Source organism: Nansenia antarctica (genome assembly GCF_963989245.1).
Source record: "Nansenia antarctica genome assembly, chromosome: 7".
NCBI classification, from domain to species: domain Eukaryota; kingdom Metazoa; phylum Chordata; class Actinopteri; order Argentiniformes; family Microstomatidae; genus Nansenia; species Nansenia antarctica.
The window spans coordinates 53,539,320-53,555,192 of record NC_137677.1 but is presented as its reverse complement, the minus strand read 5'-3'; the positions used below and the strand labels follow the sequence as shown (position 1 = coordinate 53,555,192).

At 41.7% G+C, this 15,873-nt stretch overlaps 1 protein-coding gene across 1 annotated transcript in view; it reads right to left on the bottom strand.

Moving 5' to 3' along the window:
• The window catches only part of LOC308163087 (glypican-6-like), a 78,838-nt gene that overhangs the window by 34,938 nt on the left and 28,027 nt on the right, over nucleotides 1–15,873 (bottom strand). The window contains exons 3-4 of the mRNA XM_080537268.1: nucleotides 10,515–10,906; nucleotides 6,154–6,319 (exon numbers count right to left, since the gene is read on the bottom strand). Of these exons, the coding sequence (XP_080393394.1) occupies nucleotides 6,154–6,319; nucleotides 10,515–10,906 (558 nt within the window). The remainder of the gene's footprint in view (nucleotides 1–6,153; nucleotides 6,320–10,514; nucleotides 10,907–15,873) is intronic.

Sequence of the window (15,873 nt, the reverse complement as noted above, 5' to 3'; positions counted from 1 at the left end):
CCTTAGAGGGGCAGATATGTACATATATCATGCAAAGATAAGTGTCTGATAAAAATTATCTTCAATGCTTTAATTGATCAATTTGATGTCCCATTCAACCTATGGTGTCTGTCAATCTCTGCGGGTACATGACACCACTGCTGTAATCTAGAACTTGTCCTGTAGTCTGAAATATAGTGAGTGAACAGCGCTTATTTAAGTCTGACATTGGCCCTTGAATTCTCCTAGATTCACTGAGCATATCACTTTTGTTCTAACTGAAATATCTCAGTTATATTGTATTCACTTGGCCCATTTACTTCCCGCCTAAGGCAAATAAATGTGCAGACTTGCTGGTCTTGCCACCTGAGAGAGAAATAAAACAAACCAAATTTTCTTTTCTGAAATAAATTACTCAGTGCAAATTCCCAGAGGCATAACATTTGAAATGGATGCCAGTTAAGGCTGGCATGGGCCCTTTAATAGCCACATGTACAATAACCCATACACACAAATACAAAGAACTCAACTGATTCCTAGTGGCACTTCACATACTAATGGTTCCATCATTCACTGTGCATCTGCCAGTCGTAATCTATGTTTTCATAAATAACATAATTAAGTCCTTTTAGCAAGCGACAGGAACACTGAGACATATACGCCAAAATAATGCAATACAGCCCCTTCTTTTTCCCCTCTTCGGTTATGCATAAACGGATGCTCCGAACTGGCACACAGCTATTCTGAGAAGAGATGGATGTTTCACAGCATTTCATATTCCTGTAGAATGAATGGAAGCACAGCTGCATTGAATGAACATCTGTTTTATGCTGCTTTTGGCAGTGCCACCCGAGTCCCTCTGCCCCACACGCTCACACAGAGGATAAATGAAGGTCAGACAGAGGGTAATGTGAATTGGTGCCTTTTTGTTGAAGTTCTGTCAGAAGTTTGAATGCACTAAGTCAGGGAGTGTTATTTCCTGCTGGTAGAGGGCTGCAGTGAGAAGGTGCTAAGGAAAAAAAATCGTTGCTATCAGGAGCTCAGCTTCCAGCTGTAAACGATTTCCCGCTCCTTGGTTGAATTAGCTTTTCACCTCCCCGGTATCTCGTCTTCTCTGGTCAGTGGAGCAGACATATGCTGTGGGTCTGGATAGCTGCCACTGGAATCAAGATGAGTATCTTTACGTAAGCTCTGGTGCCAGTCCCATGTCAGTCTCCAAGGCTTTTGTGTTCTATTTCACTCTAAACCTCCCAGTCACCAGGTTCTCCCTGCTATTCGCAGCAACCGAAAAGCTAGAGGAGAGTTTTACACAAGTGAAATCACACTGTGGATGAAAGGACATTTGGAAGTCTGGTAGTAACTAGTTTGTTAGACTATATGCAAGCTCAATGTATCTCAAAATAAGAGCAGAAACCTCTACTGCCCTGGATTTCAAGGTACTTTGAAGGAGCTGCTGAGTACCAATCCAGGACTATGAGTGAAAGGAAGGTCTCATGCCTTTCCTTTTCATGGAATCTGCCCTTCTCTGAACTACTTAAGAGACCAGTGAGCTGCAGGGGTCATCTGACAGACACGCACTCACTACTGTAACCTCTGAAAGCCCAATCAATATCTCTTTGTGCTTGGACCTTGAGCTAATTGAACATCTCTTATAGCCTATAATGAATATGAAATGTCAGACAGCCAAAAGATATAAAAATGACATTTAATCCAATTTAATCCAAAATGTGATGTGATGGAAATTCATATTTAGAATAATGAAAGACTTGCTTGATCAAGGACTAACGCCAGAAACACCCAAATATCATGTGTGAGGCTGAAACTGTTGAAGCACAGTAGGAGCAGTGGTTGAGGACTGTATTACAACGTATGCACAAATGCATGGTCACATCATGTCTACATTTACACCTGGGTAACAACAAGCTTCTCATGCTCCAACTATGTAACCATTGAATATTTAGCAGAGGGACATCACACTACTCCCCAAACATCTCCATGTGCTGTTCTTTACATTGGGGCTCTGCTGTTCTGACATGGAACAACTACACAAGAGAGCTATGGCCCCGTTTCAACGATTGTTTATGACAGCAGGCTTGTCGTGTGTCTCTAAAGTGCAGCTCCCTAGCCCACTCTACGTTACTTCACTCTGCCAGGGCAGGCCTGACGTACTGTATCTAAAGGAAGGCTGGAATCTGAATTAGGCATTCTATTAAATAAATAAGTGTCATGTTATATTCATATATATTCTGTAATCTCTCTCTCTGAGCTGGAGGAGCTTCTGTTGAACTGCTCTTCACAAGGCTCTCAGCAGTGTGCTACTGCCCCACTCCTAGTCCTCCTTTTACACAGCGGGAGACCACAGTGCATGAATAAAGCCTTTTCATCCAAAATACACTCACTGAACACTTTATGTATTCTATAGTATACAATAAGAGTAGTATTTCAATAACCAGATCAAGTCAATAACACAATCAGCTTACTGTCACCTAAAAAACATAGCAAGAAGAGACTTTATGCCTAAACAGGACCTGGAAAATCTTATTCATGCCTTTATCTCCAACAAATTGGATTACTGTAATGGCTTATTCACAGGCTAAAAACGGGATTTGCCAACTGCAACTTATTCAAAATGCAGCTTCTACAGTGCTAACAAAAATAGGGAAATTTGATCACATGACACCAATTCTTAGGTCCTTGCACTGGCTCCCAATCAAGGAGAGAATGAACTTTAAAGCATTGCTGCTTGTGTACAAGTCACTACAAGAGCTAGGACCTTTATATGCCTCCGATCTGTACTTACCATACGAACCCCCCAGATCTCTAAGGTCATCAGAGGCTTATTAACCATTGCAAGAATTAAAACAATACAGCTTTCTGTTACTATGCTACTTACACTAACCACTTTTAAAACCAGGCTGAAAACATTCTTGTTCTGTGCCGCATACACTTAAATCTTTGCAGATTGTTTTAACTGTTATTTTTATTTTAACTGTTTTAACTTAAACTTATTAAAGATTGTTTTTAATTCTAATATCCTTGAATATATCATGTCTTTCAATGTCTTATATTAAGCACTTTGAGTTTCCTTGTGTAGGAAAATGTGCTATACAAACAAACTTGACTTGACTACTAATAGTGGGTAGGGCCTCCCGTTGCTCTCAAAACAGCCTACATTTTTTGTGGCATTGATTTGATTCCACAATATGTTGAAATTCAACATTACTTTGAAATTGTGGTCAATGAAGACATGATTGCATCATGCAATTCCTGCAGATTTTTCAGGTGCACTTTCAAGCTGTGAATCTCCCGTTCTACCAAATCCAAAAGGTGTTTCATTGGATTCAGATCCAGTGACTTGGAAGGCTACTGAAGAACACTGAACTTGTTGTCATGTTCATGAAACCAGTTTGAGACGACATTTGCTTTGTGACATGTTGCATTATCATGCTGGAAGTAGCCATTAGAAGATGGGTACATTGTGACCATGAAGGGATGCATATGGTCAGCAACAATACTCAAATCGGCTGTGACATTCAAGCGATAATTGATTGGTATTAACGGGCCCAAAGTTGTGCCAAGAAAACATTCTCCACACCATTACACCACCTCCACCGGCTTGGACTGTTGACAGGTCTACAGGTGTTCCTAATAAAGTGTTTAGTTAGTGTATATAGATGACAGACGAATGATACAAACAGTAAAATACACCTTCTCAGAACGCGAAGTTGTGTGAATTTAACTGATTTAACCTTTATTTAACCAGATAGGTCAGTTGAGAACCAATTCTCATTTACAATGACGATCTGGCCAATTGGCAGAACAGAGGCAAGTCTGTACACAAAACACAACACAGTATATACGATATAAAACACAACCCAATATATACAATATAAAACATGAGTGCAATACACGACAAGTATCAAAAACATCTATACATCACAACACAGTATGTAAAAGACAGCAGGGACCAGGGGGAAGTCGTCTTAGAAGCATGTGCAGTGATCCGAGACAACATCGAAAAGTGAGTGTTTAAAGGTGGGTAACGTGATTAGAGTGGTGAGTTTTAGTGTCAACTGCAACGCATTCCAGTCAGTGGGGGCAGCAAACTGAAAAGAATGACGGCCAAAGGAGGTGCGGACTTTGGGGGGGACCAGAGTGATATATTTGTTGGAGCGGAGATTGCGTGTGCTGGATGAGAAATTCAGTAGTAAGCAGAGGTAGGGGGGGGATTTGCCGATGATGGATTTATAGATGAACTGATACCAGTGGGTCAGTCGCCTGGTGTGGAGTGATGGCCAGTTGACTTGGGAGTACAGGTCGCAGTGATGTGTGTTGAAAGGGGCACCAGTGACAAAGCGGATGGCAGTGTGATGGATGACGTCCAGTTTATTGAATGAATGAATGCATGAATGGTCTTTATTGTCATTAATACAGTACAGGTACCATAAAACGAAATTTAGGAGGGGGGGGCTCCCCTGGTGCTAGGTAAAAAATACTAAAAACAAGAAGGGAAAAGAGCTGGTTTACATAAATAAAGGCTATATACACTATCCACTATACTATACTACTATACTATACAAATAAAACACTGTGCTGTACTCTATGCTATGCTATAAATATCCTAACATTTCCTATCTCTGAACCTTCTGTACACGAGGGTTGTCATATTGCACATAGTATTATTGCACATTCATTTAAAGTGTCGCAGTTTGCAGGTTTGAAATGTTCACAGTTGTATTTCAGTATTGCACTTGATTACAATCTAATAGCTGCCATCAAATTGTCTAGATTGTCCAGGGCCTAGAACCTAGGTCTTTGCTGTGTTCAGGGCCTGAATGGCCCTAGGGTAGAAGCTGAGCTTCAGTCTATTTGTCCTTGCGGACATGGTCCTAAACCGCCTGCCTGAGGGCAGCCGAACAAAGTGTTCGTTCCCAGGGTGGGATGGGTCTCTGGAGATCTTGGAGGCCTTCCTGAGGCAGCGTGTGTTGTACAGCTCTTCCAGAGAGGGGAGGGGGGCGCCGATGATCTTCTGGGCCGATCTCACGACTCTCTGTAGCGCTTTCCTCTCTGCGGCTGTGCAGCTGGAGAACCACACGCAGATGCAGTAGGTGAGGATGCTCTCCACTGTGCAGCGGTAGAAGGTCACAAGCAGCTCCTGTTTGAGGTGGTATTTCCTGAGGACTCTCAGGAAGTAGAGCCGCTGTTGTGCCTTCTTGATGATGGCTGCTGTGTTGGTCTTCCAGGACAGGTCATCCTGTATGTGCACCCCCAGGAATCGGAGAGTTGAGACTCTCTCCACGCTCCCTCCATTGACGAGCAGGGGCTGGACCTCAGATTTTTTCCTCAGTTCCTCATTTTTTCCTCAGTTCGTCCATCTTGTTAGCTAGGGATCTTACGTTAGAGAGGAATATACTCGGCAAAGCTGGCTTGTCCGGGTTCCTCCTCAGCCTAGGAGGAGGAAGGTTTTTGGGGGCAATCCTGTAAATGATATCTCCATAGTCCAGAATTGGCAGGATGGTCATTTTTACCAAAGTGTGTTTTGCAGAGTGGGTGAAGGAAGCTTTATTGCGGTACAGGAAACCAATTCTTGTTCTGACTTTGGTGAGTAGGTTATTGATGTGGGTTTGGAAGGAGAGTGAACTATCGAGCCAGATACCTAGATATTTGTATGTGTTGACAAATTCTAGTACTGACCCATCCAGTGAGGTGATTTTTGGGGGACAGGAGGCTTGGGGTAGGGTCCGATTGAAGATCATGCATTTAGTTTTATCGGTGTTTAGGAGAAGATGGAGGTTGGAGAAGGCATATTGGATGCTATTAAAGCTGTGTTGGAGGTCGGTCAGGGCAGTGTTCAGAGAGGGGCCAGACGTGTAAAGAATGGTGTCGTCGGCGTACAGATGGATGTAAGAGTTGCCAGCCGCGTGAGCAATGTTATTTATAAAAATATTAAATAGTGTTGGACCCAGAATGGAGCCCTGGGGGACACCCATGGACAGGGACATTGGGTCAGACAGAAGGCCTTCAGCTATGTTATGGCTACTGCCAGGTCATGCCAACATACATGATACAGTGAAATAAAACATGAAACATAAAAAAAGACACGTATGGATTTCATTATCACTGCACAGTCAGAGACACCCCCCCAAAGACCTAGATTAAAGGTACTGGTCTTACCAAGGTACTGGTTCCACTCAGGGTCCAGGTCGGCCTGGTTGGCGAGGCAGCCCTTCATGACATTGAGACAGTAGTTGCTACAGGGCTTGACTGTTGGCATGCCCTGGCAGTAGGGGCAGTACAGCATCTTGGTCAGAGCTCGGTTGCATGCTGGGGTGTAGCTCACCTACAGGGTGGAAAGAGTGTGCGAACATAGATCAGCCATAACATACACAAGACTGTCCTACTCTACTATATGGGAATTAAATGAGTAATGTAGCTCCTCACATTCAACTCTTGTTATGATGATACATTTGTAACACGGTCTGGTGAAAAGGTCTGCATGTCGGCAATTCTCAAGTCACGCAAATGACCAAAAAGCTACTTTATTTTGTAAGAAATGTGTTTTCCGTTTTTTTTCTTCATATTACAAAAGTTATAACAAACAACAGGATTCACTGTATCGCGTCCCAAGTGAGTAGTGATAAATGGCTTGTAAACAAACTTACATTTTAGGACGTGTTCAAAAGCAAGTACTGTGTGATCATCTAATTATGTGTAGTTATGTGGTTTTAGCATGTTGATGTTCTATCAGCATGTTGTGATGTGCTAAACATGCAGTTAGATGTTCATAACGATGTTCCTTCTGTTTTGATTCAGAGCGTGTTTATCCTGCATTTGGTTTGAGGTGTACCAACATTCAAATAAGCATATCTTCTTAAACTATTTTAATTTTTGATTTCAATGTATGACACATTTTTTGAAAGCTTACAATCTGCACTTTCATAATCTGCAAAAAACTGAAAAATTACCTTGCCCTACTTTTTACCAGACCCTGTCACATTTTACAGAGACTTTACAGAGAGACAGAGAGATGTGTCCAGAGGTACAGTGACACTAATTCGTAAGGAATAACAGGCAGCACATCTGACTAGATTAGGGACCATTAACTAGGATACCAACACTGTTGGGTGCAAAAAGGGAGAACAGTATGAGCATACGTTTGCAGTTTCTTTCTTCAAAACAGCAGTACAAAACACAATTCTCATGAGCTCAAGTTCAGTTTGAGACCGCCAAGCACTGTTCAACATGAGCTCAGAATACATAAAGAGTACAAACATGCATAAAGATTATGTTTAACAGTATCTGGAGGAATGGAGATATGTGAACACTACAGCACAAGTAAGTATGGATTAACCATGATTGTCAATGATGCAAATATCAACACTGTTCAGATGTCTGTAGTCACGGCTCCTGGGTAAGGGCTAATGGCTTTATCTCTTCTCCAAACAACAACACAAGCAGGCTCTCAGATCACCTCTTAACTATTTTACAGCACTGCAAGTCTATGGAAAAACAATTCCCTGAACACCATTCTGTCAGTGCATCATATTTCTGTGTGTGTGTGTGAGAGAGAGAGAGAGAGAGAGAGAGAGAGAGAGAGAGAGTGTGTGTGTGTGTGTGTATGTGTGTGTGTGTGTGTGTGTGTGTGTGAGAGAGAGAGAGAGAGAGAGAGAGAGAGAGTGTGTGTGTGTGTGTGTGTGTGTGTGTGTGTGTGTGAGAGAGAGAGAGAGAGAGTGTGTGTGTGTGTGTGTGTGTGTGTGTGTGTGTGTGTGAGAGTGTGTGTGTGTGTGTGTGTGTGTGAGAGAGAGAGAGAGAGAGAGAGAGAGTGTGTGTGTGTGTGTGTGAGAGAGAGAGAGAGAGAGAGAGAGAGAGAGAGAGAGAGAGAGAGAGAGAGAGAGAGAGAGAGAGTGAGAGATAGAGAATTTGAAAGCATGCTTCTGCAGTGAATTGAATATAAATAATGAAGTGGAGTTTCAGGTTACACAAAGCCGACAACTACCTAGTATTCTGTACTCCTTTAGATTATGAAGGTGAAAAAGTAAGACGTGTGAGTAGGGAGGAAGGGAGATGTCATGTTTGAGTATAAACTTTCAAAACGTACCCAGGCACTGCATGAGAGAGGTGAGTGTCAAGGCTCAGCACTGCAGGACGTCTTTGTTTTGAGTGGTTTCTGAGCTGTCTGTTTGATGTGATTGGACCCCTGCCTTTCTCAGCCCACCAGTGAGTCTCTATCTGTTCACAAGAGGTGGAGGCATCCTCTACAGAGCCGTGCTTGAAGACAGCATCAAATATACACTCTCTGACAGATACGCCTCAAACATTGACTGGTAGCTCACTCTGTCATTGGTTTGACTTATTACACATCCTGGGGCTGAATTACTCACACAATGTCACGTCCAAACTGACACCCCGAGAAGCGTACAGGTGTGACGTGTGAAGCTGCAGATATCAAGGGTGAACTAGTTTTGAGAACTAGTTTTATTTGATTTTCTGGGTGGTTGAAGTATTTCTTAGTATGTGATGAAAATCCCCACTTTCAAGTCAGAGTTTTCCACTGACACGTTCCAATATTTCGCAGCAATTTCAACCTCATCTTCATCTCTCTTCTGAGAGAATCCGGATTTTGACAATAATGCATGCTCAATGTGTATTTCAGTACAGAAACATAAGGAATAGCATTGACCTGCACTGTTTCAATTCGCAGAACTGACAGTTGAAAACTGTCCCTGGTGCCGAGCAGCACTCAGAATGTTGCCATGCTGTCTGCTCAACTCTTCCCTATCGACTGGACGACTACTGAGAGTGTATTACAGCATTAGCGGTTGCATGTACTATTCTAATTATATGAGCTCATCAAATAGGGTCCTATTATTAGAATCAATAGATCACTCCACAGATCTCTCCACTGGCTTTGAATCACTGAAAAAAAAAAAACTGTAATCACAACGAGAATGCAGTGTTTGATACATTGTGGGAAATGTTTGAGCTTTGTCAGACTCTGAGGATACATATAAAATGGTGTCTTGAGTTACCCAGTGCCTCGAGTGTTGTGTCTCATAAGCTGTGAACGGCTGTGATGTACTATATCGGCTACACTAACTCGATAAACGCCCCAGCAGCAATAGAGGCATGAATGCCGAATCTCACGGTAGCGAACGCCTCCTCCAGGGTGTCTTATTCCATTATGCTTACACCCAATCCCTTCTGATGACTTTAAACCCTGTGGATCAAAGGGGCCTGGCCCTGGCCACATGACCCTGTGTCTCAGGTCCCTCTGAAATGCCAGAGGTGAACCAGGGACAAGTCCCCTGGCTGCCAGGAAGACCCAGGAGGAGGTGTGTCACCTGACCTGACAGACACTAACTACTCATCCTCGGGGTAGGAGCTCATAAAGAGGGCTGTTCACCAGTGCTAGGAATAGGGAACTGATATGTAGACAACGTGCAGGGTGCGGGATTGCAGTTCACAGAGTTCATGCTGGGTGGAAATGCTCATAGTTGGCTCATAGTTGAGAACGTGACTTGGTTGTCACTGGGTGATACAACAGATTGTCCACATGTACAGGAAATTCAGGACACATAGGTGAGAGGGATGTGTAACTGTTTCCACACATACTGTACCGATATTGTAGGCCAATAACATTGAAATCACTTGTATTGTGTAATACATTTAGGACTGTACCGAAAGTGGAGAAGCACACTAAATGCTGGCCAGTGAACTGTGTTAATGTAAATATTAACTGACAACAAGACATCCAAATAAACAGCCCTTGCTGTTGAATGGAGCTTATTCCAAGTATAAATCTCTGCTTTTTCCTTTAATCTTCTTTTGCACACGATCGAAACTCCACACACTCCCAAGGCAATATGATATACTACAGCAGCTGCATTAAGATTACATCACATCAAACAGAATACTGAGGCTACAGCATGATTAATGGCTACTGTATACCGAGTTAACAAATATTGGGAGATAGAGTTACAAACATTCACTGCAAATATTTCATTTCTCCCCATAGCTTGCGGCCTCTTCGAATGCAGCAGAATGTCTCTTGCAACAGTGATTATTACACAGCACCTGAGAGGCAAACACTGAGCTTCTACAGCCTGTAGACAGGCACAAAGACATGGTCAGATAGAACAGTATAGGGTGGAGATTTTCTTTTTTAGATTAGATTAGATTCAACGTTATTGTCATTGCACACAGTACAAGTACTAGCCAGCGAAATGCAGTTTAGCATCCAGAAGTGCAAATAGTGATATAAAACATGATAGTGATGAGTGATAGGTGCAGTTTAGATACAGTAGGTTACTGCTCGTCATCTACTTGGAGAGAAGAATACCTAACCCAAGAATTTCAAATAGAGACCTTCAGCTTGTAGAAGACGATGTTGGATGTACAGTATGTTTTTCACTTATCTCACCAGCAGAATCTATCCCAACACTACTACTGTAACAATGCGAGTTAAGCAGCAGCCAGTCAGATAATTTGGTTAATAATCAACTCTGCTTTTGAATGACTAAGATGTGAAGACTTACTTTGGATACCCTGTTGGCGACCTCTCGACCCACAGTGAGGCCCTGGACGAAGGTGCGTGCTGCGACGAACGCCCGGGTAACCTGAGCCTTGAGCTTCCTGGGAACGTCCCCAAAGGGCTTGAGCTGGTCCGTGTACTTACTGATACACTCCAGATAGTCGTCTGTGATGATGTACTGGGAGTTGATCAGCATGAACATACGCTCCAGCAGACGTGACCAGAAGTCATTGAGCATTTCCTCCAGGTTAACGTTCCCCCCCACGTAGTAGCGCTTCAGCTCGGCAAACAGGTCCTGGAACACTTCAGAGTTCTGCATGTAAGGCTGGCCGTAGGTCCTGACAAACATCTCATTCAGAGACCTTTCTGTGTTCTCCAGTAGCTCCAGGAAGAACTCTAGATCAAGAGGAGAGAAGGGGGAATGAGTATAAACACATACAGTAATACTGTGATATTTATTATGAGATATCTATGGCTTTGTCCACACATCTAAAGCAAAGAACAATCGGTTGATATTATCTGATATATACATCCCTGGAGGAGCAGAGATTATTACATAACTCTTATACTTGAAACATAATGACATTTGACTTTAAATGTGAACATCGTAAACTTAAGTATGCCCTATGATGAAGTGTGTCTACTGACTGACACATCCATATAGTATCTAACTTATACACTGTTCCTAAAATGAAATGGTTATCCTATCACACATGTTTATCAGATTAGCACCTGGAGTGTCTAGTCATCACACACACGTCTTAATGTTCTCCTCTAGACTCTCATGATAGTATTTATGATTTAGTAGACTGTAATTCTATACTAGGAAATGTATGTGATTTGACAAGGAGTGGATAATAAAAATATTAATACACAATTCAATACTGCCATCATTTGTAAAATATAAAAAATATGACTACCTGTAAATCATGATACTTGTTTCATAACTTGCCATACGACTATCCCTATTTGTTCTTGGTCAAAAGACAAAAGGTATTTTTCCAAAGCATGTGGCATTGACAGCGAATAGCATCTGTTAAGTACAGTATATCAAAGCCAGAATCATAGCCATTCTGTGATATCAAACTTCTGAAGGTTTCATCTGACTGAAGAGCAATTAGGAAAGAAAGTGGTATGGTCATTGACGGATCTACCATAGAGGCATTCTAGGCACATGCCTAGGGCCTCCTCACCACTAGGGGGCCCAGACAGAGAGGGGTAAAGAACATCAACTGCCTAAACATTTAATATTTTTGTCATTATTATTTGTTTAAACATACACAACGCTATGTTAGCGGTACGGTAAACCGAATACTGTCTGTCTAGTGTAGTCTATCCATTCAATCCTTTCCTGCATATGGTGCTGAAAAGCCAATACTAATATTATGAAAAATAGGGAAGCTCCAGTGTGATTTCAAAAGTTAATTAAGTATTACAAAAATCACATCAATCACTGCATAATGCAAACAAATGTTGACAACCTGATGACACCCCTAGGGTAATATCTTACAGTAATAGCCTGACAACAGCTTGCCTGTTGTTTGTTGTTCTGTTCAAATGTAAAAGTGAACCACACTTGGAATGGTTTATTCCAACAACTCCAACAAACTTTTGAAATTGCAGAACTCTTTCCTACTGTATTTCTTAAAGCAATAAGTCCAATGTTTGTGTTGTGTTGTGAGGGGGTGTGTGGGGGGGGAGTGTGTGTGTGTTTTTTTTTTGCTTGTCTAGATGACACTGTCACCCCCCCCCCCCCCCCCCCCCACCAAGATGCACTTGGTGGTGGTGATGTTGGTCAGTCATGGACCTATTTGGGGAAGTAACACCAGCTAGCCACGTTATTCTCTTCCTCCACACATCTTATTGTTTACAGAATGACCTCTATGGGTGATGACCTCTGATAGGCTTGCCATTCAAGAAGCCTAATTACATTTGGTTTGGTAGGGTTCACCTCCAAATTAGGAGCATAGGGTGCAAACTAAGTTGACACTAAACCCATTACTATGTCTCCAGTTCATCATATGCTGCAACTATAGGCCAATACATCAAGACTTTGCTATCTTCATAAATATACAGTATATCATGGTATCATTATGAGAGAGGACCAAAGACCAAAGGCCAAGCCCTCCTCTTCCTAATGAACCACGGGTATCTTTGATGCAGTTACATTTGGGTCACATGCTGAGACCACACTGGCTGCTCAGAGATCAGACCTGTGCTGCTCTGGACATGGAGCGACTGTATGCATTTCAATCACTTATCAGGGCCCAACCTGGGTGTCTGTGTGAGTGTGAGAAGCAGGGGGGGCTTGTTAAAATTTTAATGGCTCTAAGTGTTCATTAGAGCTCTGAAATGCAAGTGAAATGAAATCACATTAGGAGCAACACATTAGCTCTAAACACCGGAGAGAAACTGTCCCCGGGAAATATGATCTGAGACACTGCAATGGATCATATTTTAACCACTGTATGGAACGTGCTTACAGAACAATACATGAGTGATGTGACAGTGCATGGTAGCTATCTACAATCAGAGCAGTGGAAAGTTTACATAGGGGTCGTTTCCTGGACCTGGATTATGCCTTGTCCAATCTCCATTAAAAGTATGATTTGTGATGATGAATCTGTGTCTGGGAAACTGCATTGGCATTCAAAGAAAGAACAATGTACCGTAGCCTTATCTTGGACCACATACCTCCAATCATTTCTTAACCATAGACATTTTCCACCTAACCCTAATCCACATCACTTTTGTTAAGCATAGTGACACACTGCTAAATGTGCACTGTATCTGCATCAAATACATTTACAACATGCCCATGATGCACTCAGCACCACCAGCCAGTCTCCTTTCAGTATCTCTCTGCCTACTTGATTACAGTACTACTTTGTATATATACTTACAGTATAGCTTGCTTTAGTTTTATCCATACCTATACTTACTTTGGGTTTGTTTATACTTGGTTGTGTATTTAATACATCTAATTGTACAGTGTGGAGGTTTGGTACAGTACATAATGAACTGTCAGTTTATATTTCTCTCCACCTACATCCACCTAACATACCGATAGAGAACATAGGTTAACATGTTAATGCTGTTTTCACCTTTTCTTTATTGTTGGTGCTGTTGGACTCCAGTGACATGTTTGGGTCACATTTTTAGAACCGTTATCTTTTTCCAGCATGAGGCTTTCAGAAAAGCACTAATGAGACAGATTATGTCCTCCTTCCATTTAGTACATTCCTTGTTTAGCACTTGCTTTCTGGTGCAGCCCTAAACAACTTTCAGAAAGTATAGTTTGGTTATTCTTGAATACCCTTGAGGGAACTGAAAGTCAATGGAGGATAGTGTGAAGTGACAACTGTACTTATTGCCTTGCGTTTCAAGCATGTTTCCTGCATAATTAACTTCACTTCATTAATTAGAAACAAGAGTCTATGACACCAAGTGATATCCTTTCTGATTAATGACAGCTTTGAAACTAATTTGATTAAGAATATGCATTTGAGGATAAGAAAATATCTGTGTGCAGTCAATTCTTCTCCCTTTTTGAACAGCTTAGCTATTAATTGAATATAATCAACATAATTGATGCAGAATTAATCTTAAATATAGTCAGAATATTTGATGCCATTCCAAGCTCTATTTCAGCACAATTAGAATGAATAATTACCACTCGCATTACTGGTGACCTCAATACAGTTCAGTGAATAATACATTTAGTTAAAAAGACGACTTAATATAATTACAGAAAATCCATGAAGAGGATCATATTTTACAATCGGGTATTAAAGGGTATGTCAGAAATGGCAAATTATGCAGAGAGCTCACTTAAAGCCCCAATACATCTAAGTAATTAAGAGGTCTGCCCAACTGAATGGCTGCGAGAGCTGTGAGCAGAGAGGACAATGAGCCAGAAATGTTGGACAAGAGCGATGTTAATACCCCTAAAGTGGTATAGAGTTCATTATTTCCAGCAGATAAGGCTCAATATTGCCTCCATTCCTCACAGTGAGCACGGAACAGTACGAGGAGGCTGAATGGAGCCATTCTCACACTCTGAAACATTCAACTTGAAACTCCTTTTCACTAAGGTCTACTGGGGTCTAGTCTCCTGACACGGCCTGAATCTGTTCTAACAAAATGTTTGTATTTGCAAACTAACCCATGCATAGAGAAAGAAAGGGCCTAAGCATATTGTTTTTACAATTCCTTTGGAACTACAACTTCTTTTGGGGTTATTCCAGTTTCAACTTGTCAACTTGATTTGGGCCTTCTGTGGCCACAACTGCATAGGGATTCTAGTGACATTGTGATGGGGCCACAGTGTAAAGTGGGACCCTGCGGGCTGCAGTTAATTACAGCAACGTCCCCTGAGCTGTGACCAGCAGTAACTCATACTACAGGGAGCTCTACAACAGCAGTGCACTGTAATTGGGATCCATGAAAACTAGCAGACACATTTAAATGACAGAGATTTCACTGAAAGCTTTCATACAATAACACTCCATTCAAAGCTTTCACAACACAATAACAAACAAAACCTCTCAGCTGCCAAAAGACAGTTGCAGTATTCAACTTGTGACATTGTGAATCCTGAAGGCAAACCACAATGTCAGTGGGAGAGATTACACAAGCAAAGCCTCACAGCCAGGAGCGTTTTAAGATGACAGTAAAAAGATGGAGGTCACATAATTAAGGCAACATGCAGAGATAACAGCAAACATTTCCAATGCCTCTATCCATCACCAGCTGGCAGGTCATTTATAACTCCCTCAATATTAAAGATGCAGCAACCTCAACATTGACCTTACCTGATTACCATTTGGCAGCCCTGCACAGCAAGGTTCAAACGTGGAACAAATTACAAAGCAGATTACTTTGAGTGGACCTCACATCATGCTGGAGTCAAATCTTAAAGGAGCAATCTGGGAACAAACACCAACAAAGTGGCCTCCCCCTGCCACCTTTCCTGTTAATCAGTTGAGGGGCGGCTTGGAGAAATGTAACCACTTTCACATTCATAGATAGAGAGCTATGGACGCAAGGACTGACCTTCCATGACATCACATTATGATTTTTAATCATGTTCTGAAGCTATACAGTGTTTGTTTACAATTTCATTGTTGACAATGAGTACTATGAGTAAAATAGTAAAACAAGCCTATATTTCGGGTTCTGATGGGGTAAGACAGTTGAACTTAGCTCATGAGGCTAGTTAGTTATATTCTTCAAGAGTCAATGGCTATAATCATTCATTTAAAAGTGAAAAAGAAATGGATGGACCAATCCCAGATTGCCCCTTTAATTCCTTAAGAAATAGGGCTCAAGTGTCCAAAATAAGTGTTTTTGTTTGATAACTG